The sequence below is a fragment of the Glycine soja genome, chromosome 11, assembly GCF_004193775.1.
Source record: "Glycine soja cultivar W05 chromosome 11, ASM419377v2, whole genome shotgun sequence".
In the NCBI taxonomy this organism is placed as follows: domain Eukaryota; kingdom Viridiplantae; phylum Streptophyta; class Magnoliopsida; order Fabales; family Fabaceae; genus Glycine; species Glycine soja.
This window is the reverse complement of record NC_041012.1, coordinates 1,946,038-1,972,925: the sequence shown is the minus strand read 5'-3', so window position 1 is coordinate 1,972,925 and position 26,888 is coordinate 1,946,038. Positions and strand designations below refer to the sequence as shown.

The 26,888-nt window shown below is 31.9% G+C and overlaps 3 protein-coding genes across 3 annotated transcripts; 1 reads left to right on the top strand and 2 right to left on the bottom strand.

The window, feature by feature from the left end:
- Positions 1-861: 861 nt before the first annotated feature.
- On the top strand, positions 862-6,999 carry LOC114375354 (homeobox protein HD1-like). The gene is made up of 5 exons (XM_028333130.1): positions 862-1,819; positions 1,940-2,060; positions 5,772-5,956; positions 6,050-6,181; positions 6,532-6,999. The coding sequence occupies exons 1-5, from the start codon at positions 1,559-1,561 to the stop codon at positions 6,670-6,672; spliced, it is 840 nt and encodes a 279-aa protein (XP_028188931.1). The 5' UTR covers positions 862-1,558; the 3' UTR covers positions 6,673-6,999.
- A 5,347-nt stretch (positions 7,000-12,346) lies between these two features.
- Positions 12,347-18,203, bottom strand: LOC114376989 (hydroxymethylglutaryl-CoA synthase-like). The gene is made up of 12 exons (XM_028335343.1): positions 18,046-18,203; positions 17,454-17,560; positions 16,669-16,801; positions 16,112-16,255; positions 15,776-15,934; positions 15,450-15,523; positions 14,689-14,764; positions 14,448-14,503; positions 14,275-14,362; positions 14,033-14,173; positions 13,794-13,943; positions 12,347-12,921 (listed from the first exon to the last, which is right to left on the bottom strand). The coding sequence occupies exons 1-12, from the start codon at positions 18,106-18,108 to the stop codon at positions 12,685-12,687; spliced, it is 1,428 nt and encodes a 475-aa protein (XP_028191144.1). The 5' UTR covers positions 18,109-18,203; the 3' UTR covers positions 12,347-12,684.
- Positions 18,204-21,681: 3,478 nt separating this feature from the next.
- Positions 21,682-23,550, bottom strand: LOC114376453 (molybdenum cofactor sulfurase-like). Its single transcript, XM_028334570.1, has one exon. It carries the CDS (start codon positions 23,548-23,550, stop codon positions 21,682-21,684), a length of 1,869 nt encoding a protein of 622 aa, XP_028190371.1.
- Positions 23,551-26,888: the final 3,338 nt, after the last annotated feature.

The following is a 26,888-nucleotide window of genomic DNA, read 5'->3' as shown; positions in this document are numbered from 1 at the left end:
GGATGGATTAGGTTGTTGCACGTTCATAAGTGTTTGAAGCGCTATGATTCAACAATAATTCTTCTATTTCCTTCTTATATTTTAATAATATAATATTTTAATTATTTACTTTAATATAATAAAATTTATGTAGCATATATGTGACATACACCTAACATTTAATTTATTTTGTTTCATGATACTTTATTACTTCATAAAGGATATTAGCCGCCATCACTATTTTTAATAACGATAAATTCTTTTAAGAATCAATTTTTTTTTAAAAATAGTTTAGGGACTAAAAATTTAAAATTCTATAATTCAAGGGCTAAAAACTTAATTAATTTATTTTTTATGTATTTTATGCATCAGTGAAAACTCATCTTAATTGCAACCACTCCTAACCTACCTTAATGGCAACCTATTAGAATTATTTGGCAGTGCTTATTCAATTTAATTAAGTGTTTACTCAATAAATTTTGATTACATGAAATTTTATAATAAAAAAAATGTATCATTTTAAAATCACCGAGTGAATGAACTAACTTGTATAAAATTGTTCTAATTTTTTATTTTGAATTGAAGTCCGGTAGCGTTAAATTATCAGAATATTTTTTTCCTCAGTCCAAAATGGTTCTAGCAACTTGAATAAGTTTGTTTCTTTTGTTAAATATTGAAAAGAGAATTTTGCAAAAATAAAAATAAAAATACTTATGATCTATACAATTTAAATAATACATTAAAAATATATTCATAAAACATACAAACAAAATGTTAAAAGAATTATAAAAAAAATCAGAAACTTTTAATAGAGTCCTTGAGGCACCTAATTATTTTGTCTGTTTCTTATCCCTCTTTTCTACTCGCAAAAGGCACAGATTTTTTTCTTTGGTACTGATAGGTGATAAACTCAAAACCATCGTCGCCAATCAAATCAAGGTACCTTAATGTTCGAGATAAATAAATAAATACAGAAGAGAAAAGAAATGAAGTTGTCAGGTGACAGAGGCAGCTTTATCTTCTTTTTCTGACCTCGCTTCCATCCCCTTTCATAGTAATGATTCCGCAGCTTACTCTTTTCTCTGTCTCTCTTTCTCTTTCTCTTTTCTCTCTCAAAACAAAACAAAACTTGAATACATACATACATACATGCCCCTTACTTTGCTTCTTCATCTCTCTCTCTCTCTTTCTCAATATTCACCAGCACAGCGCAGCACACAAATCAATCAATCAATGAAATCGTGTTTAATGCCTTTGCTTCTCCCTCTTTCTGTGTGTATGTAAAATCTTTGTTTTTATCAGAGGTGGTGCAGAAAGTTGTGTCTCAGATCCCTATATACACCGAAAACGATACAACTGTGTGCTGTGTACAGTGTGCACCGTGCTTCTCTCTCTCTCTCTCTCTCTCAATATCATCATTTTACATATTACTACTACACCTAGCTATTACCGAATAGAGTGGTCCTCAACCTCAACCTAAAGCCTCACTCTTTTTTTTTGCCTTTTCCTTTCCTCTTTACCCTATATTATTCAACCCAATCCTCCTTTCCCTTTGCCTTTGAGGAAAAGAAAGGAAGAGATGCAAGAAGCAGGCTTGGGAATGATGGGTGAGGTCTCCGGCGATCAGCACCGTCAGCTGAAGGCGGAGATAGCGACTCATCCGCTGTACGAGCAGCTTCTGGCAGCACACGTGGCATGCCTCCGTGTGGCGACTCCCATCGATCAGCTTCCACTCATTGATGCTCAATTATCTCAGTCTCACCATCTTCTACGCTCTTATGTCTCACACAACACTCTTTCTCTCTCCCCTCATCACCGCCAAGAACTTGACAACTTCCTGGTAAATTTGTAGTCTTTCTTTGTTTGTTTGAGGCCATAGAGTGATTAATTATATATATTTGTGCCAACAAAGACAATTTTCATGGATGGATGTTGTTGGTGTTACTACTTACTACTGCAGGCACAATATTTGATAGTTTTGTGTACATTTAAAGAACAGCTTCAGCAACATGTCAGAGTCCACGCCGTCGAGGCTGTCATGGCCTGCCGTGATATCGAAAATACCTTACAAGCTCTCACTGGTATTTATTATGCTATCTATCTTATATTCTACCTTTTTTTTTACTTTAATTTACTCCCTAGCTGGTTTATTTTTAATTTATTCTATCTTTTCTTTTTTTCATTTGTTTAGATGAACAACTGCTACTTGATTACTTAATATAAATGGTTCATTTGCTACTTGACTACTAATATAAATATCATTTATATTAATAATAAAATGAACAAGTTATTTTAGGCAGGCATATGTAATGTGATGATATTTTTTGTGGGCGTGTAAAATTAATTTTCTCACTATAATAATCATGTCCCTTATAGGCTTATGCATATAACTTATAAGTATTGTTTTGTTTCTTGTGTTTGACGGGATTTAGCAGAAAGGAGAGAAGCTACATAATGGTATACATAATTTCTTTTCTAAAACTTTTTCTTATCGATTAAATTAGACTAAGGAATGGAGTGGTAGGGTCTATTAATGTTATCTGGTGGAGTGTATACAAATGGCAATGAGAAGAGTTAGTTAGTTTGGTGAGGAATGGTAGACCCTCTCGTCCCACTGCCAACGACTTATAATGCCGTAACTGAATTATTTTGTTCCAGAAAGGATCTGCCATATATTTATCTCTATAATACAGTTTTCAGAAGAAAAAAATTTCTTACTACATGATACTACTATTAGCTACTTTTATTATTTTATTTGTATTTAGTTAAATCAAATGGAAGTGGGACACGGGGAAATCAGACAAATTACGAGATGACAATGATTATATATATATATATATATATACACACACAGTAATATGAGACACTTGGAACAGTTTTTATTTTGGGAGAGACGCTTGGAACAGTTAATTGACCGTTCCTCGTTTGTGTTCCCTGCAATGGATGTACTGCATGAAAAAAAATCCCAAAATGCTTGGCACTTAGGCTTCTTGTCAATCCGCATCAGCATTCAGTTCTGATTTGATTTGTGGACAGGTACGATTTTACTACTAGGGATTTCTATTTTTTCTAATACAAAAACGACCATTTCACACATACTGGAGGTGAATTGCTGGCAAGAAAGAAATTAGAAGAGATAGAGGAGGGGGAAAGGGAAAACAGTTCACACACAAATATATAATACTAAAGAAAAATATAGGTAAAAATTAAAAGGCATGTTAGGAAAAAAAATATTAGCAAAGGAATGTAGAAACTTGACAGTGAGAACACAGCAACAGACAACTTAATTTTCAAAAATGAAAATAAGGAATGAATAACAAACAATAAAGCAAATAAAAAGTAAAATAAAATTCAAAAGATGAGTTTAGAGTAGTATGAATTGAAGCGTATAATGCACTATTCTTAAAGAAAAAATGTCTCATTGCCAGTAAGCTGTTGGAAATGTAAAAATATAGGTCTGAAAAGATTAAAGTTTTTTTTAAAGATTAAAATTGATTATATTGCTTTCCTTTAATTCCTTTCCTTATACACAAGATTTTTTTTATCATTAATGTTTATAAAAAGGTTGCATGTGTGCATGCGATAGGTGAGAAAAGGAGAAAGAGGGAGAATAATTAAAAAAAGACCAAGGAGAAAATGAGAGGTGTGTTAAATGATGTGATTAAAAAAGAAAATAAGATAAAAGGAAGGAAGACATTTAAAAAAAGATGTTAAAGAAATGGGTGTTAAAAAATCAAAAACCTTTTTTAAGAGGCATAAGGCATTCAGAATTATTTAGAACTTGTTGGTAAATGGTAATCCTATTATTGGACATGCTTCCATGGACGAGGGTGTTGTGTGATGATTGCTTGAGGCTGACTAGTTGGTGCATGCTGTGCTCTAACCCGGCTGACCGGTATATTTAATGCATCATACATAATAGTACTCCATAAGAAACATTTAGAAGTTGTAACCCACCAAAAGTGAAACTACATAATAGGCTTTATATGTTTCATCTCAATGGATAATATTAGCTGTTATAAACAATTTAATGAGTTTAATAGATATATATTTTTAGTTGTTAATTAAACAAATTTATTATGCATGATAATTTTTAATTAAGTAATATTGTAAAAAGTTTTTAATTAGTGAACGTGCTAACAAATCAACTGTCTTTAGGGTACCAATTAAAGATTTTAAAATATTTTTTTCTAGAAAAATATTCCCAACATATCTCACCATAGTTTTTCATGATTTTTTAATTAATTTTTTAACTAGTGTTGTTAGAACACCCAATTACAGGACTCTTTTGTTGATCATTATCCTTAAGAAAATGATTTTTTTTTTAATTGTAACATTTATTGTTACTAATTCATTAAATATCATGATTTTAAATAACTTCTTTTGTTGATTTATTAATTATTAATTGTTCTCATAACAATGATAAGCAAAATAAAAAAAAATAGATTTAATGTCTTAAAAATATACAAAATATTCAACTAATATTGTTTCTTCTTTTAGTAAGCAGGCAGATTGACTTATGTATGAACATATTATAAGATGATTTAGAATTCTTCTTATTTATCCTGTAGTTTTGGATGTATCTGTTAAGGAAAATTGACTTATGTATGTCAAAATAGGATATATGAGATGCAAAATGTAAGTTATTTGTGACAACATTCACTTAATTACAACGATCCAGAATTGGAACACATTACTACTGATAGCTTTCAACTTTCAAGCGAGTATCTAGTTATTTATCTTATATAATTTTTGGCATGTATTTAAAGCTTGATTGATCAACGTAAAATCTTATGTCGATGCAAGATATAAATTGATCAATGATGAATTTCCTTCACCTATAAAAAGCTGGATTAAATACTCATGTTCGTCTTTTATGAAATTAGTATATGCATGGGCAGCCGTATGACGAATTTCTTTCCATGTTAATTTTTCTTCTAAATAATCCAATTTCAGTCGTAAAATTTCTATTTTCTAGTTTAACTTGAGATGCTTCATGTCCATGCTAGATATCGTGAAACACTTATGGTTATTTCGGTATCCAACTATATGTGCACCTCATAATTATTGATAATATGACCGCACATATGGCCTATTTAAGTGGGATAACGAAGAGGATATTCAACTATCCCTTTTGGACCTCTTCAAAGCATAAAACTCACTTTACGAGAACATTAATAGTACTAGTATTTCAGTTGGCCTGGTCAATGACTTTGGTGAATTATGATTGAAAATAGATTACTAATCTATTATTGATGTTATCGGCGACTAACTTTTTTGCCTGATTTTATGTATGATTAAGATGTGTCAAACATTTTGGCATTGTTTTGAGACCCCGTCACGGTTCCACTAACAAAAGAGGGACCCTTCAATTTAGACTGCTCCCCGTGACTTGCACTTTCAAATGACAAAGTGATCAGGCCAAAATTTATGGTATTTTCTGGTTTAATACATTAGTTGGAGCTGAAAGATAAAATTATCTCCTAATTTCGTTCTAAAGAGTAATTGCATAGTAAAATAAGATGAGGCTAAGATGCTAGACATAACCAAGCCCCCTTCCCTTAGTTATGCGCCAATTCCAATAATTTGATTGCAATTCCCATGTATCTACCAGTTACCATTACATGTGTGATGTGTGAAGTATATCTTCAGTGACAAACTTAAATTTCTGTAGTATACAATTTATTATCTACAGCCTAGTACATGGGAACTTTGGCATCAAATCACATTTTTTTGTTTTTACCCTTTTAAATGTTCCCAAATTTAAGCTTTGCAATTTAATTATATTTCAGGAGTGAGTTTGGGAGAAGGAACTGGTGCAACAATGTCAGATGACGAAGATGATTTACAGATGGATTTTTCTTTAGATCAATCTAGCGCTGAAGGGCATGACATGATGGGATTTGGTCTTCCTACAGAATCTGAAAGGTCATTGATGGAAAGAGTTCGCCAGGAACTAAAGATTGAGCTGAAACAGGTCATTCTTATAGTTAATAATATATTCATGTGACATGTTGTTTACTATATTCCTTAAGTTTGAATCACCAACCAGTTTTAATAATCTCTGCAGGGTTTCAAGTCAAGAATTGAAGATGTCAGGGAAGAAATATTAAGGAAACGTAGAGCTGGGAAATTGCCAGGTGACACAACTTCTGTGTTGAAGAACTGGTGGCAGCAACATGCAAAGTGGCCTTACCCAACTGTGAGTGACCACCTTATATTCTTGCATCTTACTCTTTTTTCAATATTTTCATAATTTATTTTATGTTTCTTTGAAACCAATTCTAATTGCTGCAATGCACGTTTACACAACGACGTTTCTTTGCTAATTAATCGGTCATGCCCCAATATTGCTACTAAGATTCAACAAATTGTGACATATATACATATAATGTATTATTGGCAATTGGCATATTTCTACCCAATGAAAGAGTTTTAGAGTTTAGCACGTGAAGTTTTGATCATATATATGATGATATAGCAAGTTATATAACCTCTGAGGCTCTGACTGATTGAGTTTGCAATGTACCTTTGTTATATGGTTTGTTTCAGGAAGATGACAAGGCAAAACTTGTGGAGGAGACAGGGTTGCAGCTGAAGCAAATTAATAATTGGTTCATCAACCAAAGGAAACGTAACTGGCACAGCAACTCTCAATCGGTTACTTCTTTAAAGTCCAAACGCAAGAGGTAGACATTATATTATTTTGTCCCTAACTATGTGGAACAGCTAGCAAGCAACACAACTATATATAAGGACATGCTTATTGCTGATAAAGTGTAGTCCCACTAAGGATTCAGAAGATAGTAGATGGGTTACTGTAATATTGTAAGATAGCTGAAACAAATTCGAGGCTGGCTGTAAATTTGTGGAACTTAACGTATGCAAACTTTTCTTTTAGGTGTGGTTAAGTTGCCTCTCTTTTTAACTGTCTTTGTAAATTGTTTTGCTACTTTTCTGACCGGCGGAAGAATTATTGTTACTACTACACAGATGATTGAAAGATTCGCTGTTCTATTATTCTCTTTGGTCCAATATTTGAACTTTTATATCACACAAATTATTTTTTTATGCAATAGAGAAATAAGATTGCTTTCATGGATGAGAGAATTGTGTTTGACTTTTGATGATATAAAAGAATTTTACACACACTAAGAATTAAAATAGACCGTTTTTCCTCATGTTAACATAGCATAGCCTTACACACAGTCTGTCAATCTTTTGAGCTAATTAAAATTACTGTTTAAATTTATTAGTAATATGATGTGCTTTTTTTGGATTAAAATAATACTCTTCTAAAACTTTTCTTCTATAAAAATATTTCTTTAAATTATGTTTGGTTTAGATTTTTTCATAAGATTTTTTTAAGTCGAATCTAATTCTCATTAAATGAAAATTAAGTGTCACATTAACGAACCTTCGTTGGCCATTAAGGATGAGAATTGAGATCATTCTTTTTGAAAATTGTTTTTGGAGGCCCGCAAGGCAACTAAACCCAATGCTTGATTTATCTTTACCACAAGATCCACCAGGTGTGAGATGATTTAAAAAATCAAGTATGAGATTAATTTTTTTTTATCTATAAATGTTAATTGTTAGTATTTTATTAAAAATTAAGTATGAGATGATTTCAAAAAACAAGTATAAGATTAAATTAATGTAGGAGGATTTCAGGCTTTTAATACGTATCATCAAATGCTATTTACATAAATTTTATTGGGTAATGATAAATAGACATTTCATTATTACAAATACTCATTAAACATCTTTTATTTATCTATATCTCTATTTTTGTCATGTTATATTTTATCTTATATTTATTATTTCTCTCTTTTATTTATCCTTTTCTAAATATTGACGAACATATAAATGTCCACAGAACATTACTCAATTTTATTTTCTACAGTGAGTATATATCATATAATGGTAGATGTACTCTTTCTTTTGTTTCTTGACATAAATTTTTTTCCCGCATATTATTGTTCAGTTAACATCTACAACTTTTTTCGGCCTGTTGGGCCTTAGTGAAAATTCTTGCCGTTCTATGATGCCTAACCAAGGTCTAGTTTTGTTGGGAGGTAATATTCTCACTACCAGATTTGTGTTTTACACTATGCAACGAAATGCATGTGTGCTTTAATTTATTTTCTTTCAAAGATATCCTTTGCATGGAATCATGATTCTATTGGCAAAATACACAATATAATTATGTTTCTATTGTGTAAGAGAGAGTGCAAAAAAAAAAAAAATAATAATAATAATAAACAAGGAAATCATGATTTTGTTGTATATTTTATAAAAAAATCATATTTTCATGGTATAATTTTTTTTCAACTCTTTTATACAATGGAAACATGTTTTTGTTATATAAAAGAGATGAAAAAAATTACACAACAAAAATAAAATTTTATTAACAAAATACCCAACAAAATCTTGTTTTTGCTATCTATTTGTTTTACTCCCTCTTACACAACATAATGATTCGGTTATATATTTTGACAATAGAGTTATGTTTCGGTGAAAATGATATTTTTGAAAGAAAAAAATTAAAACATACCTAGGTAATTTAAAAAACAAATTTGGCAGTGAGAATAGTACCTCCAAGTTTTGTTTGATGTTTTAAACTTGGGCACCGATGGATATATCTAGGTTTAATTATAATAGGAAAATGCGATTTCTATGTATGTATTTTCTGTTTTTTTTTTTTTTTTTATGTTTGTAAGTTCAAGATTTGCTATCTAGCTTGTTAGTTCTGAGCATGCGTGTCTGATCTGTTATTGTTAAATGTTGATATATTGTGCATTGTTGCAACGTTCTGTTTTGCTTCCTGTATGTTTCAGCATTTTCAATGAACGATCTATTTATTGATTTATCGACAAAACAAATAAAATTGGGCACGCATGGAAAGCTCGTGTGTTCTCCATTCTCAATTCTAGATTCCGCACAATTCATATAAGATACCTGATTTTCACCCAAGTTTTTGTATTCTGTTTCCACTTGCTATATATAATATTGTATTTTGTTTCCACTTGTTTTATCTTTGTTTTTATTTTTTTATCATTAATTAACAGTGCAGTCATGACTTATTCATTTTTTTTTCTTTTCTTGATCACCATTCATGAATCCTGACTTATTCTAGATCTCATTCTCCTATTACTTTATCCGTCAAAGTTGAAACACTCCAATCCAATTGTATCACAAGTGGGTCAACACCATTTTCAAATTCCAGTCTTCTCCCTCTCAAGCTATGACACCTACTTCTTCAAATGCTCATTGCTCACCCCCACATTCCATTGGTCAGATCCATCACCAACACCAACCAATAGTTCTTTCACAAACTCTCTGACATTCCAAAAGGAGACACTTGCTAGTTACTACATTACATTACATGGCGGCTCACTATAAAATATCCGCTTGAAGTTGATTCAAAGGGTAATGTGAAGCCTCTTTTTGGCTGTGAGACATTCCCAGACGTTGGTGGGAACATAAGTGGCAGCTTCACAGGATCCAAAGGATATTTTAGCATCTGATCATTTATGTGATCGAGTTCTCAAACTCAGTGAATAGTACAGTAGACTTTAGTAGCTTATTTACAATATTTAGATTCTTCTGGGAAGAAAAAAAAAGGAGTATAAAGGTTTGGACTTATCACCTGCTTTGAAGTACTAGTTTACACTCAATGACTTATTTAGGATTTAATTCTGAGAACCGTTTTACATTCAGTTTACCTGCTTTGAAGTACTAGTTCCTTCAAAAGCTTGCTTCGTTCTGAGAACAATTCTGAGAACCGTTTTACATTCAGTTGCTGTCGCTGCCAAATTTTGCTAAATTCTGAAACGTTCCCACATGTGTGCTATATTAGCACATGGATCGATCTGCTTCCCAATTTTTAGCCAACACAAGCAATCCTCACGTTTGTGGTAGCATGAATAATTATTTGATACTTCGTGATTTCCATTATAATTATAGTGTAAGAATTTTTTTTATCCCAATATAATTTTTATTTTATTTTTTTAATATAACATTAATTATTTTTTTATTTATATCTCTTATATATTAATGATTAACTATAAAATTTAAAAATAAATTAGTTAATGAAGATGTAAGGTTAATTTTACAAAATTAATATTCTTATTTATTTATTTATTATTTTTCTTGATCCGTATAAAATAACATAACATAATTATAGTTTTGAGACTGAGGAAATATTTGAAAAAGAATTTCAAAGCAATTCATTTGTTGCTAACATTTCAACCTCATTAAAGTGCCGATATATGACGTGTAAGTTTGGAAAGAAGTTGGAAATTTAATCTTTCCAATGCATTAAATATGTGATTTCATGTTTTGATTTTAGCTGGGAGAATTCAAAAATATTTTTACGGGTAAATAATGATTTTTTTTCTTCATTTTGCATATCGGAATTTGCAGTTATATATATATATAACTTTAGTCCAAGTATAGCCTAAGTACTTATGGCTCTGTTTGATAGAAAAAAAATTAAAATGAAGAGGATAAAAATAAAAATATTTAAATTAAAATATAATATAAGAGACGTGAAATTCATGAGATGTGTACTATTTTATTAACTATTTTTTTTCTCTTTCATTTATTTTCTCTTATCAAACGTGACATATGTGTTTATGTATGTGTATAATGCATTGGACAGAGGAAAATCCATTCTATCAACATTGTAAAGATACACTTAGTATTGATCATTTATTCTAATCTCAATAGAACTAAAAGATGGTTAATATAATACTATGAGATAATTATATTTCTGTACAAAAAGTCTAATTTATATTGAATTCTCACCACAATTAATTAATATTTCAATTTTGCTTAATCTATCACTTTTTAATCACCGTCGTGCTCACTGGTCCGAAAAAGACAGAAGAAGAAAAAAGGAAAATTGTCCACTCCCTCATGCCGAGATTGTATTGTATTAGAAAGAGAGAGAGAGGATGGGAGCGGCGAGGAGCAATTGAAATTGCTGATGGTTGGATTGGTGGTCTATTGGGTAAACTTTAGATGGAGGAACTTCACTCTAAGTTGAAGAAGGAGTTTCCTCAACTTTAATTTTGTCCATCAAGGACTCCCTCGTTAAGGCATAACATAACTTGAATTGATCTGAATTCAGATGCTGTGCTTTTGCTTCTTTCGTGTGTATTGCTGCATTTAATTTTAATTTTTATTATTGACTACATGATGACATTATCTAGCTACTTAATTATAAGAAATCAATTCTTGCATCATCTTTTTCTCTTGCTCCAGTTTTGAGTGAGAGCCAGCCATGAACTCATTTTTGCTATCAAGAATGATTCTTGGTTTCTTCAAACTACCAATGATTGAAAAGTGAAAACGAAGTCTTACGTGTAGTCACTAGGATCTTGTTATGATAATCAACGGGAGTAAGAGATAGCCATGCTGTTTTCGTTATGTACTCGGTTATAAATGTTTGGACAAGTAAAGATGCATCCTTTTAATGAAAGAACGCTTCAGCCTATGACATTTAATTTATGATCTCAAAATATCCCCACATTACGCTGGCCCACCAAAAAACAATACCACATGGAATTGGAAAGATATAATTCTTCCATGCTTCGGAACTCTTGAAAACCGACAGATGAGTAAATGATTAATTAACAAGAAATAATTATTTTTTAGTAAATAACTTGTGTTTTCTTTCAAAAAAAAATTATCAACCAATGTTTAAGAGGTGTGAAATTTCAAATAGAAGAATAATAATGCCATATATTTTTAATCCTTTTTCTTTAAAGACTAACTTCCCTTATAGTTTATTCTAAAAAAAACTCCACTTATAGTTTCATAGTCATTATTTGTATTTACTTTTATAATTATTTGAATAAGAAAAATGAAGTGTTATAAAATTTGTAATTACTTTTATAATTTATTTGTATTCACCTATACATATGACTTTTATTGACTTAAGAAAAATATATGGTGATGTGCAAAAATAAATGTTATAAATAAAAGGTTCTGGAAAACATAGATGTTTGTGTAACTTAACTATATTAAACATGCATGTTAGGGTAACTACCAGTGTAAGAATAAGGATTTTTTTGCTAAGAATTTTCATGTGTTTAATTTTTTTTACTGCAATCTTCATGTGTTTATTAGGAATATATAAAATATTATTTCTAAATACATACTTTTAAATATAATATAATTTTAATTGAGAAATAAAAAAATTAACTATATACTTGGAACTTTAGATATAAGAGTAAATTTATATTAAAAAAAAAATCGATTCAACTGACAAAGAGTTCACATGGTTTTAAGTCTTGTACCTGTAAAAAAAGATAAAATAAAGTCCAAGAATCACCCTAATGAAAACTATTAAAAGAGATTTTATGATAAATAATCCTAAAAATTTGATTTTTAATTGAGTCCAACCACATCATGTGATTCATACATATAATAACCGGCCTGAATAAAAGCTATTGCAACTTCTTTTTTTATTCAAAGACTAATTTCCATTCACTAAAATGCAAAAAAAAAAAAAAAAAAAAAAACAGAAAAAGATAAAATTTGGACTCGAGTAACTAGCTACATCTTAAAAGAGTACAATAAAATATTTGAACCGAGAATACTTATCACCCAGAAACAATTTACCTACAGAACTATCACAAATAACAATACCCTTCATTCTAGGCGAAGTTGACAGCTGATTGTACATGCTCAACATCAGTGGCCATTAACAATGCCATTAGCAACGCCATTAGCAATCACACCGTTCTCAGCGGGAGTCAAACTGCTCTCTTTAGTTTTCTTTGAATAGAATCTCCGATACATGGAGTCAACTTCAGTGAGGTAGAATGTGCCTGGAGATAAAAGGCTAGTGTCCTTGCTTGTCACAAATTCCTTTCCACCATACCTATGCTCCATTAGCTTCAGGTTTTCAACAAACTCCTCTGGGGGAAACTGCATTAAAAAAACAAACTCATCAAAAAACTATTCAAAACAGGATTCTGTTTCAATCATCTTAACAAACATTGCAACAATAATCAAAACAAAGGACTGATCGACTTAAACTATTTATTCTCCCGTAGTCACGTTGACTAATACATCCTAGAATAATACATCTATCTTCGAAGTTTCTAAAATTTCAGGAAGGACACAACTAAAAGGAAATAGAAAAAGGAAACTTCTTTAGCACCTATATACGCATGGTTGATTCAACTAAATTTAAGTAAATAATCCCCCCCCCCCCCCCTAAAGCTTTAAAAAAAATCCCCCAAACATGCAATAGTACCTGACACTAACTATATCAACCATACACCAGAAGTAGAAATCAGGAATTCTTTTATTTAATCTGTCTCTCAACCTGGCCTCTATCAAGGTGATTCAGATTCGAGTACAAGAAGTAAGTACTAGAATATACAGAGTGTTTGCAATAAAACCCAGGAAATTCGAGAGTCCTTGCCCTCCTGCCCAATCTTTGCACAATTCCAAAACTGATACTACTCCCCTCTTCTCTGTTATTTGTTCCCCTCCTATTTACTAATTATTCTCTCAACTGTCTAACCGTCATTTCTATTAGGACAGCTTTCAAAAGTAACAGCTGTTCCTTGGTCTAATCTGTTGCATCCCTTCCCACTCATTCTAACATAGACCTTCTTGATAGGAGGCCAAACAATATCTCTGTCCGCTAAGAAATTTGTCAGTTGAGTCAAATATTTGTTAAAACAAATGCATTCTTATGTTTTTGGCATGGCTACGTTTAATTTAATATTAAACCAGAATAGCACATGTGGAACATTTCCATATTTGATTAGATTTTTATAGATCATTACCTCATGTCTTGACTTCAATTTTCCATCGACATCCATCACTCTAGCAATGTTTGACAAGCTAAACGGATGTTGACTGTCTCGTAATTGCAACGAAAACATGGTGGCAGTTAAGCCACTACCGTATGAGAATAATATCACCCTCTTACCTGCCTGAAAATTGAAAAATGTAAATATTCATTAGAAAGCACAAAACATTGTTGTGATGAAGTTTAGCCATAGATAGTGGTCAGAACATTCACCAATGTGCTATTTTTGTTGTGAATAAGGGAGGCAAATGCTGCATAAAGAGACGCCGTGTACATGTTTCCAACTTGCTTTGGAATCAGAGTAGTTGGTTGTACCTTCTGATCATATAGAGGCTTTGCTACTTGCTGGGATGCCTACAAATTAATAATATAGCACCCATCAGCAAAAAGTTTCATTTCTGTTCATTTGCAATAGAAACAGGAGATTATTGACTTTTGGGGATAGGGTCTCAGACCTTTTCAAGATCCCGACTTTGGTAGCTCTCATCACCAGATAAAGTTGCAAAAGGTCCCAGTTTTTCTTTGGCAACCTCATCTACAGAGCTGCAATCATAATCAATTCTAAGACACTCTCACATTAACTGATTAAAAACGAAACTTTTCCAGAGGATGGAGAAATGAAGAGGACCTGGAATTCATTAAGAAGTCATTGAAAACCAACCGAGCAAAACTCTTCTGTACAAGCTGCAGAAGCAAATAGAATTAGAAGAAATATACAATTAGACACACTGAAGAAAAACAAATATGTACATATTAAGAAGATACATCAATGAGATACAGAAATATATAGAATATGTTACAGGAAGCATTATTATGCATCATATGGAGTTGGGAGATTAAATACTAGATCCTTAAGAAATCTAAACTACCTTGTTATAAGGAGAGTGAAATACAAAGTATTCAGCATCAGAAAGAGAAAATTGTTTTCCCTCGAATTTCTCATACCTGCAAAAGTAAATATGGTTAGTTAATTCATCGGTTAGTTATTATTGATGTTTTGAACACAATACAAGTGTTAATTCAAATTACAAATATTATTAGATTTATTTATTTTCAACTAATAAGAAGAATGCTTATCAGCAGGGCACTGCAAGTCTTAATACAAATATGATCAGATTTACTTATTTTTGACTAGTAAGTGGAATGCTTATCAGCAGGACAAGCTCAGTATCCTGTCTAGCTCGAATTCCTTCATTCATACAGTCAGTTCTTTTCAATTTTAAACCTTGATGGGTCCCATTTAGAATATAAGAAATGCTAATAACACACTCTAACACACTATTGCAAGATAAAATTTATTGGAACTCACATTTCCTATTTCATGAGTCTCACTCGTGATTTGGTGAGTTCAATTAAATTTCAATATGCACAAGTCGCATTATTACACCATTTAAGATTTTGAAAATGTGATTTAGTGTAACAAAAAAAATGTCAATAGGGACCAAGACAGGTCGGACTCAGCATCAAGTCAGTAAAATGTGGAGTAAACCTATATTTAAATTGGGTTATTTGGGCTGACTCTTTCAATCAGTTGATTATCAATCAATTTGAATGGGTCTGATTTTATATTCACATTTTATATTTATAAAACATATGTTCATTAGAACTAAATTTAACATTAGAGACTTACTTGTGACAGAAATTCTTATAGCAAGAATCAACAGCCATGAGGTAACAAGTTTGTGAAAGCTTTCCATCAACAACCTACAGCACAAAAAATATGTGGAATTATTACAGTTGGCATCCTGAAACACTATCAGCAGGTTATGGGTAAAAGTAAATGGACATGAACGATCAAATGCTATCCTTCATGGCATATCAAGACAAAAATAAAGTGCAACTTGCAAGGATAATTTTGATCATGACGAGGAAAATAATTGCTAGTAGTTTTTCAATGTTTATGATCCCAAAAGTCAAATGTTATAACAGAAAATGAAAAGGGATTCAAAAGCTTACTGGATATTCACTGGCAAGATTAGGCTTGTAAAAATCATAAACATGAGACATATGACTTCCTCTCAATTTGCTTTCAAAAGAAATGGGAGCATCAGGACCAATTAGCATGGCAATAGCAGCAGCTCCTCCAGTAGGTCGAGCAGGCCCTTCAGCATAAACCTGAGAAAGGAAACATTTTACACAAGCTTGAAATTAATCCACCATCATTAAGACATAATCTAGGACTTTGAATTAGGAAGTTGCACTGTCCTTATTACATATAAGAGAGTGCAAAGCATGTTTAGTATTGCTGAATATAGTCCAAATGCAATGTGAATGTTTAGGAAATTATCTTACTGCACTGTCAGTGCAGACAACAAGTCCATAGCGTCCATCCCATGAATTGCTCTCCACCCAATTGACACAATTAAACAGAGCAGCAGTTCCTCCATAGCATGCATTAGTTGAATCAACACCCTCAATGTCAGTATTTCCATATTTCTGTTTGTTTCAAACAAATAAATAAATCTTGTATTAGAAAGCAAAGGAAATAAATGATGTGATTGAGAAAATTATATGATAAAGCCAACCCAATCCAATTATTAACATTATAAATATCCTATAAGACAGTAAAACATTACTTGATAACTTTATATGAAGATGGTCACTGGTTAGTATTAGGATGAAAAGAGCACAGCTGTCAGAGCTAGGGATAAGCCACTTTAGCTGTGTGCTCTGTTTGACACACCCAAATTACTCAAGAAGTTTCAGTCCAAGATAAAATACGTGGAACTAAGGTTGAATCACTAAGTAAATAGGCATTTAAACTACAATCAGGAGATGAAGAAGTCAGTCTACTTTGACAAGGAGAATCATATATCCAAAATCCACGTGGTTAGACACTGAAAGTATACCTCGAAGATCTGCATCAGGAATGTCTTGATGGATTTGCTTTTGTCTATCACAGTCTCGCTTCCAACTTCCAGACGACCAACTAGCTTAGGATCAATCTCATATTTCTCAAGAAGAGAAGTAACCACTGTCAAACTGAAGATGCAATATTAGTCTTCAAGAAATGAGTTTAGAAATAGTATTAATTATAGGGTTGAAGATAAATCTTCAGCACTGGAGTCCTATACACCTATTCAACATTAAACATGCCAAAACCAGCCAATGAGTGTAAAATATATTAAAATGGCGTCAAAGTTCAACATGTCTAGGACTGTCACACAAGACAGATAAAACAATAAAACTACATTAAGACTAAAAGATCATAGAAGGTTAAAAGATTCATTTTAATCTAAAAGAGAGACAATACTAGTTGTACATAATGCAAAAATCTAATGACCTTGTGGTTTTAAATGGTTCACGACAACACAAAATAGGTCAAATTATTCCACGTATCCTGGAAAAAACTGACAGAGCTAAATCTTCATCATGGGTGGCATTAACCAGATCACCAATTTACATGTCCCCCAATGAGGGACCACCAAACCATTAGATAAAGCTTGTAAGTTGTAAAACTTACTTTAGCATTTACAAAATATGATGTATTATGATATCCTAGTCAATAAAGGACAAGGATAACTCGGAAGCAGGGATACTAACTACAAGCAACAACATGACAAGTCCAAACCCAGTGGCAAATCATAAGACTTATGGACCCAAAAACAGAGACGATCAAAATCAGAGTAGAAACCTCATTGAGATGACATCTTCTACTTCGGTACAGAATGACATGCAATCTTGTCCAAGACCAATGGTATACTTCCCTTTACTGGCACCATCATGAGTCTCCAATGCTTCCTGCACGTGGTTATGTGAAGAAAATGAAAACCGTAATTAAAAGTCAAAAAGGTTGAAGCAACTTCAATATTATATCAGTGAGATAATAAAAACAATAAAAAAAAAAGGTCCGAGCACATCGCTTCGGAAGCATCGAGAGTATTGTATAGCCTAAAAGAAAAGAAGCATGGGAAAATCCAGAAGAAATCAATAATTTGGTAGAGCTTTTGATTTCACATGACAACTTATCTAACAAAAAGTGAAAAAAGAAAAAACAAATCGGAGACCTCACAGTCACAGCATCAGTTTCCAACAAAAAATGATGGGAAAATCGATATGATGCACCTAAGAAAACCGTTATTGATTTGATTCGGTTCCAGGTCATGATTAGCTTAAACATCTTGAAGGAGGTGAGTAACAGTAAACGAACACAGCTTCCGCGGTTGTTTTTTGAAAACATAAAAAGAAAGAAGAAAAGATAGAAAATGAAAGTTGATGGGGATGACCTGCTGAACGCAAGCGGGAGGGAAGTAGATGTCAATGGCAAGGATCCCCACATTCTTTGCCATTTTCTGTTTGATCGAGTGAAGAGTGTGCAGGTTGGCAGAGAAAGAGAAAGAGGGTCACTCACATGGCAAGTGTTGGGAACTTAGCAGATATATATATATATATAAAGGAAACAGCCACCAACCCCAAAGGTGTAGTGGTGTACGAGTACAAGCAGGACCCAACCCAACTGCTTCTCTCTTTCTCTTTTTAACCCCTTCCTTTCCCCTTTATTTCCCTCCTTCACTTTTTTTACCATCAATATTCTTAAAAATTACACTGAATATACTCACTTTCTCTTCCTTTCTGAAAACAAAATCAGAGAAATCAAACACAAAAATATAGTAGTTCTTCACGAAAAAGGTTTTTGTATTTTTATGGTTTTTAAATATTATAGTCACAGTTAAAAATCATTTTATCGAAAAAAATTATTATTATACTTATTATACATGTGGAAACACATCTATGCCAATAAATATTGTTATTATGTTAAAATTACCTAATAATTTTTTCACACGTTGGTATAAAAGAATGAATATCAAAGAATCTCCTACTATTTGAACTGTTGAAGGGCTCCATAGACAACTTTTAAAGTTTAAAACAAGTGCCGTTGCAATGCGGGCTGTGGCTCTCATGGTCCATATGCTTCCAGCTTCCCAATATATAATTATTGATGACTGTTGTGTTGGGTTTTTTCCTGGCTATGGGAAATAAAGGTTCAAATGAGAAGATTTGTATGTCTCACTTGTTTAAGTGGTGAGAGATTAGATTAGAGGGTGAGATACATTCGAAACACACTCATTCCAAGGGGAGAGAAAAAAACAGTAATCATTAAGAAAGAAAGAGAAAGAAGGAGAGGAGAAATCACTTATTTGTGATTTTCGCATGCTCACTTAAGAGTGTTTTTCATATTACAACTACGGATTCATTCATCATTAGATTAGGTTGATTTTTGGACAGCAGGTTCTACACACATGATATTTCAAATTGTCTGATTGGATCAGAAAAAAGATATCTGTAGAGATAGATAAATATTTCACATTGTCTGTTCTATAGTTTGAAGTTTTATCTTTTTGTCTCTATTGTATCAGTTGCTCTTGCATTGAGGGATTTTGCATGTTAAAAAAATTGTATCTATGTTTTAATCTATTTTGTGTTCTATACTTTATTGGTATTAGGTTCTTAATGTGAACTGTAGAAGCATTAATCACTTGCCAAACTCTTTTTTGTTTTCCAAACAGAAGAAAAAGATGGATTAAGAAATAGTTGGTAAAACGCAAAAAAAGTGCATTTTGTATTTCATATTGGTATAACTATGTGTTGGCACTCCAAAGTCGTGGATGAGTGATTACGCAACGCAAGGGAGCGGAATGAAGATTCGAGGCTTCTTGTCTTTAAATCAAATTGATGGGCACAAAATTAAGCAAAATGCACTTGGCATGACACCGAGGGTAGCTAGTAGCTAGTAGCTAATTCATCATTTTTCAATTACATTGCTATTTGTTTGGCCGAGTTGCAAACTACAAGCTACAATTTGACGTGAGATGAGCTAGCTTAATTAGGGTGATGCACTTGATCTTAAGCGTAAGTAACGGAGGATTAATTCTACCCGTGCCGTCTATTTCAACTTATTCCACTTTAGATTTTAATTTTGAGTATGTATATATATGTTAGGAGATGTAGTTCGTTCGTTACACGTCTAACGATTGCTTTCCTTAGCCTACTACCTCTGGTTCGGACCCAATCCCAACTTCTAGTTATCCCCAACATTGTGACTTGTGAGTACTAGCTTGTGTTACAACCATGCTTGTTAAGCAGACCATTCCGGTTAATTAATTTTGTTTATGTGCATAACAATTTTATTAATATTTAATCGTAAATTTATTCCATAAAAACAGTATGAATTTAAAGGGAAACAACTTGAAAAGAGAAGCCATGTCGATCCTAAAGAGATCAAATCTGATATATTAATTTCTCGACCTCGCGTTTCACGTTGCCAATAACAACCGCATAAATGAGGTCATTCAATAACTCATAATAAATTTATTCTTTAATCCACCTTACTTTCCACGCCCTGCACGAGGGGACACGGTTTGGTATATTTTTTCTTCCCTCCAATGAATGCACGGGATCGGACTATGTTTTAGGACTATGTTTTTTCATTAAAGTTAAATGATATTTTTTATTTTATTTTACTACATTAAATTTCAAATTTTTATTTTAATCATTTCTTTTATTTTTTGTTGTTGAAAATGTTAGTACTCCATTAATGTTTTAAAATTTGACATAATATTAAATATTACTAAAATAATTAATTTAAAACAATAATACCTAAAATAATTAATTTATTTAAAATTTAACATATTAATGGAGCACTAAAGTTTTAACAAAAAATTAAATAAATGATAAAAATAAACTTTAAAAAACATAAAATAAATTAAAATAATTTTTTTAAAACTTAATGTATTAAATGAAAGATAAAAATAAAATTTTTAAAATTTAATATATCAAAGTAAATAAAGACTAAAACATAATGAGCTGACTTTTTTTTAAAGAACCATATTTTACGTCTTGTGTTTGGTTTTGAGGGAATTTTGCACTATTTGTATATTAAGAAAAAAAAAACCATTAAATTATAGTCCACTCATTCTTTTTATGTGTCTTTCAAAATTGTTATATACAACTAAGAAACATAATAAATTTTCTTAGTTTGATTTCACTGGGGTTCCTCTTTGAAGGGAAAAAAATTCATAATAATGGGGAAATCATGCTAGCAATTTTGAACCCTTTTTGGAGAAGAGATTAAGAGGGAGGTGGCGGTGGTGAAGAGGATTGAGGGAGGTGCGCTAGGGTTCAAGAGGGTATCTGTGTCAGTTTAAGTTTTATAGGGTGCAGGAAGCAAAAGAGGGGTATAGGAAATAATTCTCCAACAACATACGTAACCAGGTTAATTGGGCCAACAATCCAATTTTATGTCCAAACCAATCGTCCTTATTATTTGGGTCTTTGGGGTTTGACCCGTTATTTTTCTATTTTTCATCAAATTCAACTTTTAACATCTCTTTCGACTAAAAAAATAAAATAAAATTAGAGTCTCTAATATTAACGAAAAAATACATAACATCTAAAGTTAACAAAAAATCATAATAAGATTAAAGTCTCTAATATTATACTTTTATTATATTAATTAACGTAATATTTAAAATAAATCGTCTAATAGAAACTTATTTAAAATTTAGTTTTATTTTAAAAAAACAAGAAAATTTAGTAAATATTTTAAGGATAAAAAAATAAAATATAAAAAGTTGAAAGTTAAAATCCAAAATTTAAAAAATGCTAAAAACTATTCAATTTTTTTATTATCAAATAATAAAAAAAATTCAGTTGATAAAAAACTAAAAATATAACTAAAATAATTTGTTCAACATAACCAAAATCAGATAATACATAAAAAAAAAACAATTTGAGATGATGTTATTACTAATTAGTGGCCGAGGGATGCAGACATGCAGTGGATTAGTAGACAGATACATTGTTGAACGGAACGGATGGTATAATATAAATGAAAAAATGATCGAAAGCAAAATGGTAACAACTCATATATGAATGGTTTTTTGATTTAGAGCCAAGTATCTCCATTTCTCTTTCTCCACAAAGTCTGCATCTAGGAACCTGGAAAGAAAAGCCCATAGCCTGTATACATCTTCAAAGTTTGTCAACAAACCAAGTGAAGCTTTCACCACGGTTATCCCAAAACCACTGCTATGTGTCTTGTTTGAATGGCCCAACACTTTCACTCTATGCACTTTGCTTTCCAAAGTCCTTTGTCCCTCTTCATCACTCTTGTCCGAGAACCATATGTTTTGCAAAAATGCACTACTTAAAGAGATATTGTTCCTATCTGCTAGTTTTTGTACAATTGCGGGATCTACCTTTTCTCCTTTCCAATCAAACACATTAAATGCCACAACAGTTCCACGGTGTGAATTTATCTTAGGTCCATATATCCTAATTAGAGAACGCCCAGTTGGAGCATGTGGATGTTGAAGACTTATTAGTGCATTAACGAGCCAATTGATAAGATACTTACCCCTAATACTAATTGCTATTAGCCCCACCGAGTCAGCATGGTCCAATCCTCTACACTCAACCTCTAAGCCTCCTCCCCTCACTCTGCCAAATCTTTCTCTACATTGACCTGACTCCAGGGATGTGCATGTGCTTAAGCTTAACTCCACAATTTCTGATGAAAACACTTCTTCAGTCCCATGTGCTGACACTGATCCATCATCTTGTCTTGCTTTTGTTTCAGTTTCTTCATTATCCATGACAAACTCTTCCTTTCCTTCAGTTTCTTGTCTAAATGCTGGAAACAGTCCTACAATTCCCATGCTTGTAGCATTGTCTGATTCTTTTAGGGCAGAGATACTTGATTTCTTGATGAATAAGCACCCAAAACCTGATGGGTTTTCACCAAAGACTTTGTAAAAGGAACATACCATAAACTCAGGCTTAAACATAGCGAGACCCAATGTCTCCATCTCCTTAGGTCCCAATGCACGTGCATCAAGCAAGACATGCCACCCATTTTCCTGTGCCAAGGACATCCAAATATACGAATAGGGTGTTCCAGTAACATTTGAATAAGGTGGGAAAACAAATAAACCTCTCTTCCTCTTCCCTCTTCTTCTCATTATCATCTTCTTCAGTTTGCTGCTCATGATTCTGAGACTTGGCCAGCAGAACTTAGCTGACGAGACATGAACTCCTTGCTCCTTGCAGGTCTCAATCATCACATCCACTGCCTCACTCTTGTGGTCATACACTGTAAGAAGCTCTCCATCAGGATGAAATTGGAAAGAGTCCGCTACAAGTTTGAAGGCAGATACCTCGTTGGCAATGAAAACAAGGCTGTAATCAGCTTCAGAGATGTTCATAAACGCCATGATTCTTTCTCTGATTTTGGATTCTAGTTCCGATTCCTGGCCGCCGTAGTGTATCTGAGAATGCAAACTTACAGGCTTGTAGGAGATAACAAAGAAGGGTGGTTCAGGCAAGGATGATGGAGGAGGACAAGAAGATGAAGAAGAAGCAACTGAAGAAGCTGTTTGCTTTTGGTCCTGAGCGTGGGAGAAAAGGCCATATCCAGTGTAGTCAAAACAAATGTTGGAGGGGTTCAAGTGGTGATATTCTTGGGCACGAATTCGATCAACTAATTGACAAGTGTTGTTGCCAAATGAAGGGTATGCTTTGGTGAAGTTAATATGTGACTCTTCCAAAGAAGGGAGGGATTCATGGTTGGTGAATTGGGTGTGTGGATGAAGAGTGGTAGATGTGGCTGCCTCCAAGTCATGGCTAGAATTGGGAGCGTTATGAGACTTGTCAGAGATGGATGCAAGAAAAGAAGATGGAAAACAACCATTGTAGCAGGGTTGTGATGCTTTCCCTGCGCAAGGTAGATGCATTTTCTTTCTTTCACCTTCATACTATTCTGTTATATTGTCTTTCGTTTTCTACTTGTATTCATTTTCATTGGAAATTTCACTAAGTTGGTTGGTTGGTGTAAATGTCTATGCTCAATAGTTAATCTTTGCCCTTGGAGTGTTCCACAACCCTCTAGCATTGACCTTTGTCCAGACTCGAGAGATAAAAGAGAAAATACTGGTACCATACTCTATTAATATTCTTTCTAGCATACACTTTACTATTGATTCAAATTTACTAAAAAATTATAAAATTAAGACTCAGTGAGTCTTGCTTCTTTCTTTACAAACCATGCTCATGATTTAATAATTTTTAATAAATTTTAACAAATAGGAAAGAGTACAAGTCACAATTTTATAAACCAATCCTCTTATCGAATGACAATTTGGTGCTATTGACTACGGCATCGATTGATTTCACACCTATGAATTTCCACGACAAATTAATATTGAAAGACATTGAATTAATTGGGTTTGCTATGAGATTAGGTATGCTGAATATCAGTATCCGGACAGCTAAGTTCGGTGGTTCATAACACGTACCTTGCTTTACAGCCCTTAGCCAATATCATGAGAAGTGGATGTGGTGCTTTCAGCAAGGGATAAAATTGGTATTAGTGTTTGTAGAGTATTGAAACTTGAAGATTCCGAATCGAAACGATGCTGATATAGAATACAAACAAAAGGTAAAGGGCGAAGGCTGAGTTTTCATAGTGGCCCTATCACGAAGACCCGAAATTCTTCTTTGAAATTATTCTGTTACTGTCTTTATCTGTAATATTTGCCTTTTCTAATGATTCAAGTTTTGTGATTACACGCACGGAAAACTTTTTAGTAGCATCATGTCATTAAACTGGTCATTTAGCCATAATTTGGCCCATTTTTTCTATGGAGTACTAGTTCTTATTTTATTTTGTTTTTTTACATTAAATTCAAAGTTCAAACTTCTTTAATTCTCTTCCCTTTGTAGTAAATGAACGCTCTGTCATGAGATTTACAACACAAATATGAAATGGGAACCTGAACGAGTGTGAAAAACTCCATGGGTAAGTGCCAAGGTGGGACTCGTTATTATTGGTCAAACCGTGTAATTTCCGCCAGACATATAATAAGAAATAAGAAATTTGGTTCGGGCTAATTACGCTCTGTTGTCTATACTTTCCAGAACAAATAATTATCAAATGCTGTTTTTTCCCCCTTTTTTTAAGAAGTTGAATGGAGTTATTCATATAACAACTTATATAATAATATTATTTATCTTTTTCTATCATATTATTTATTATATCTTATTTTTTTCTCTCTTTAGTTGTATATATAATTTATTGTATGAGTTGTACAAATAGCATCTTCTTCATATATAAATTAGAATAATTATCTTAAATGAGAATATTTTTCGTAGCTATTTACTTATCTTATTATGTGACTAGTTGAGACAGTAATAATGTAAATAATTAACGGGATGATTTTGAATGCTTTATTTGCACATTCACCGTGATTTTAAAATTATATCCGTATTATTATTTTTAAATATGTAAAAATATTTTGTTTCAAATTAAAAATGCATTGATTATTAAAGTATAACAACATTCCTAAGATCCTATGTTTGGGATGTACTTGAGTAATCAAGCATCGAGTGTCCAATGAAGTTAGCACAGAAACACTCATAAATTATATGTATTTACAGTTAATTAGAGCATCCCGGTCAAATTAATCTATTTAACTTCGTTAAGAACAAGCTTTTATACAATTTTACCATTGGAGTTAAATGAGGTAAAACTGTAAAAGTCACGTGTAAGAATAGTTTCTTCCCAAAAACTTGTTCTTAACACGAAATTAACTTCTTGTGAGATTCATTAAAAAAATATAAATATAGAGATAATTTAATTAAGAGACCTATTACATGTTCTTAAAGAATTACGTTGTTAAAATAAGAACTTGCAAAAATTCTTTCAAATAATATAGCATAATATATAGAACCCATAAGGGTTCTATATATTATGCTATATTATTTGAGATAAGCAACTCATGTTTACGAGCGTTCAAATACCAAATAGAAAGTAGAGTAATAATATAGCACTAATGATTGCATACATACCCCACCCGTAAAACATACGATGATAAAATTTTGACATGAATGTGGAATAGAATCAGTTATCGGGCAACTCTCCTTTGGCAACTGGTTTGCTTATAGTAGTCCTTCGAATATGACTTCATTCAGAGGGGCATTTATATAATTGGATATCCTTTCATTCAGTGCTGTGGTGCCTGCTTTTTACGCATTCCACGCAAAGCTATCTTTTATCTTTTTTTTTTTATAAAAAAAACACCTCTAATTTTTTACTCCAGCGTCATAGATTCTTTTCTAGCTAGCTTTTCTCTTTGCATAAATTACACCTTACCACTTTGGAGTTCTAGTTTTTAAAAATAAATTTTACAAAATTTAATATTACTTAACCTTTACTCACAAAGTTTATATTTTAGAGATTAACGTGTACAGACTAATAATTTAATTTGAGGGTCAAAATGAAAAAATATTAAATCATAAGCTACTAATGTGTATCATAAGGTGAATCATCCTCTGTTCTTCTTTAAAATCTTTATTTTTAATTTTTGATTAAAATATAAATTTGATTATCTTATTTTGTTAGATTTTGAATTTTGGTCTCTCTGATTTAAAATTGAGATATTATGAATTTTCTAAAATACAGATACCAAAATTGTAAATTTTCTAAAATATAAGAATTAAATGTTTGTATTTTTAAATAGAAAAATTAAAATTGTAAATTTTTTAAAATAGAAAAATTATATGTCTCAATTTAAATATAAATGAATCAAAATTGCGAATGAAATAAAATAGAGAAATCAAAATTACATTTAATTCTTAATTTTTTTTTCATTTCTATGTAATCATATTGCTTCATTTTCTTCACTCTCTCTCTTTTCCTTTGTATTTTTTTTTTTTACTGTAAAGGCAACACTGTAGTAAAGAATCTATTTCGGTTAATTATGATTTGATAAAGATAAATAAACAAATTTTACTTTTCTTTTATATTCATTGAGTAACACATAAAAATTGTTCAAGTTGTATCCCCGACTGTAGGATTGTAAGAAAGGTAGAGATGCCTTCCAATAAATGATTATTAGTCTTTGAGACCATCAATATTCATATTTTAAACTAATTTTTATATGACATATATTTAAGTGTTGAATTTGTGAAAAATAATTATAGATTATAAATTACACGTGATGTAAAAATTAGTTGAAATTATGAGATATTAAATTAAAGAGTTAAGATATTTGTACAGTATATTGGAGTGGAG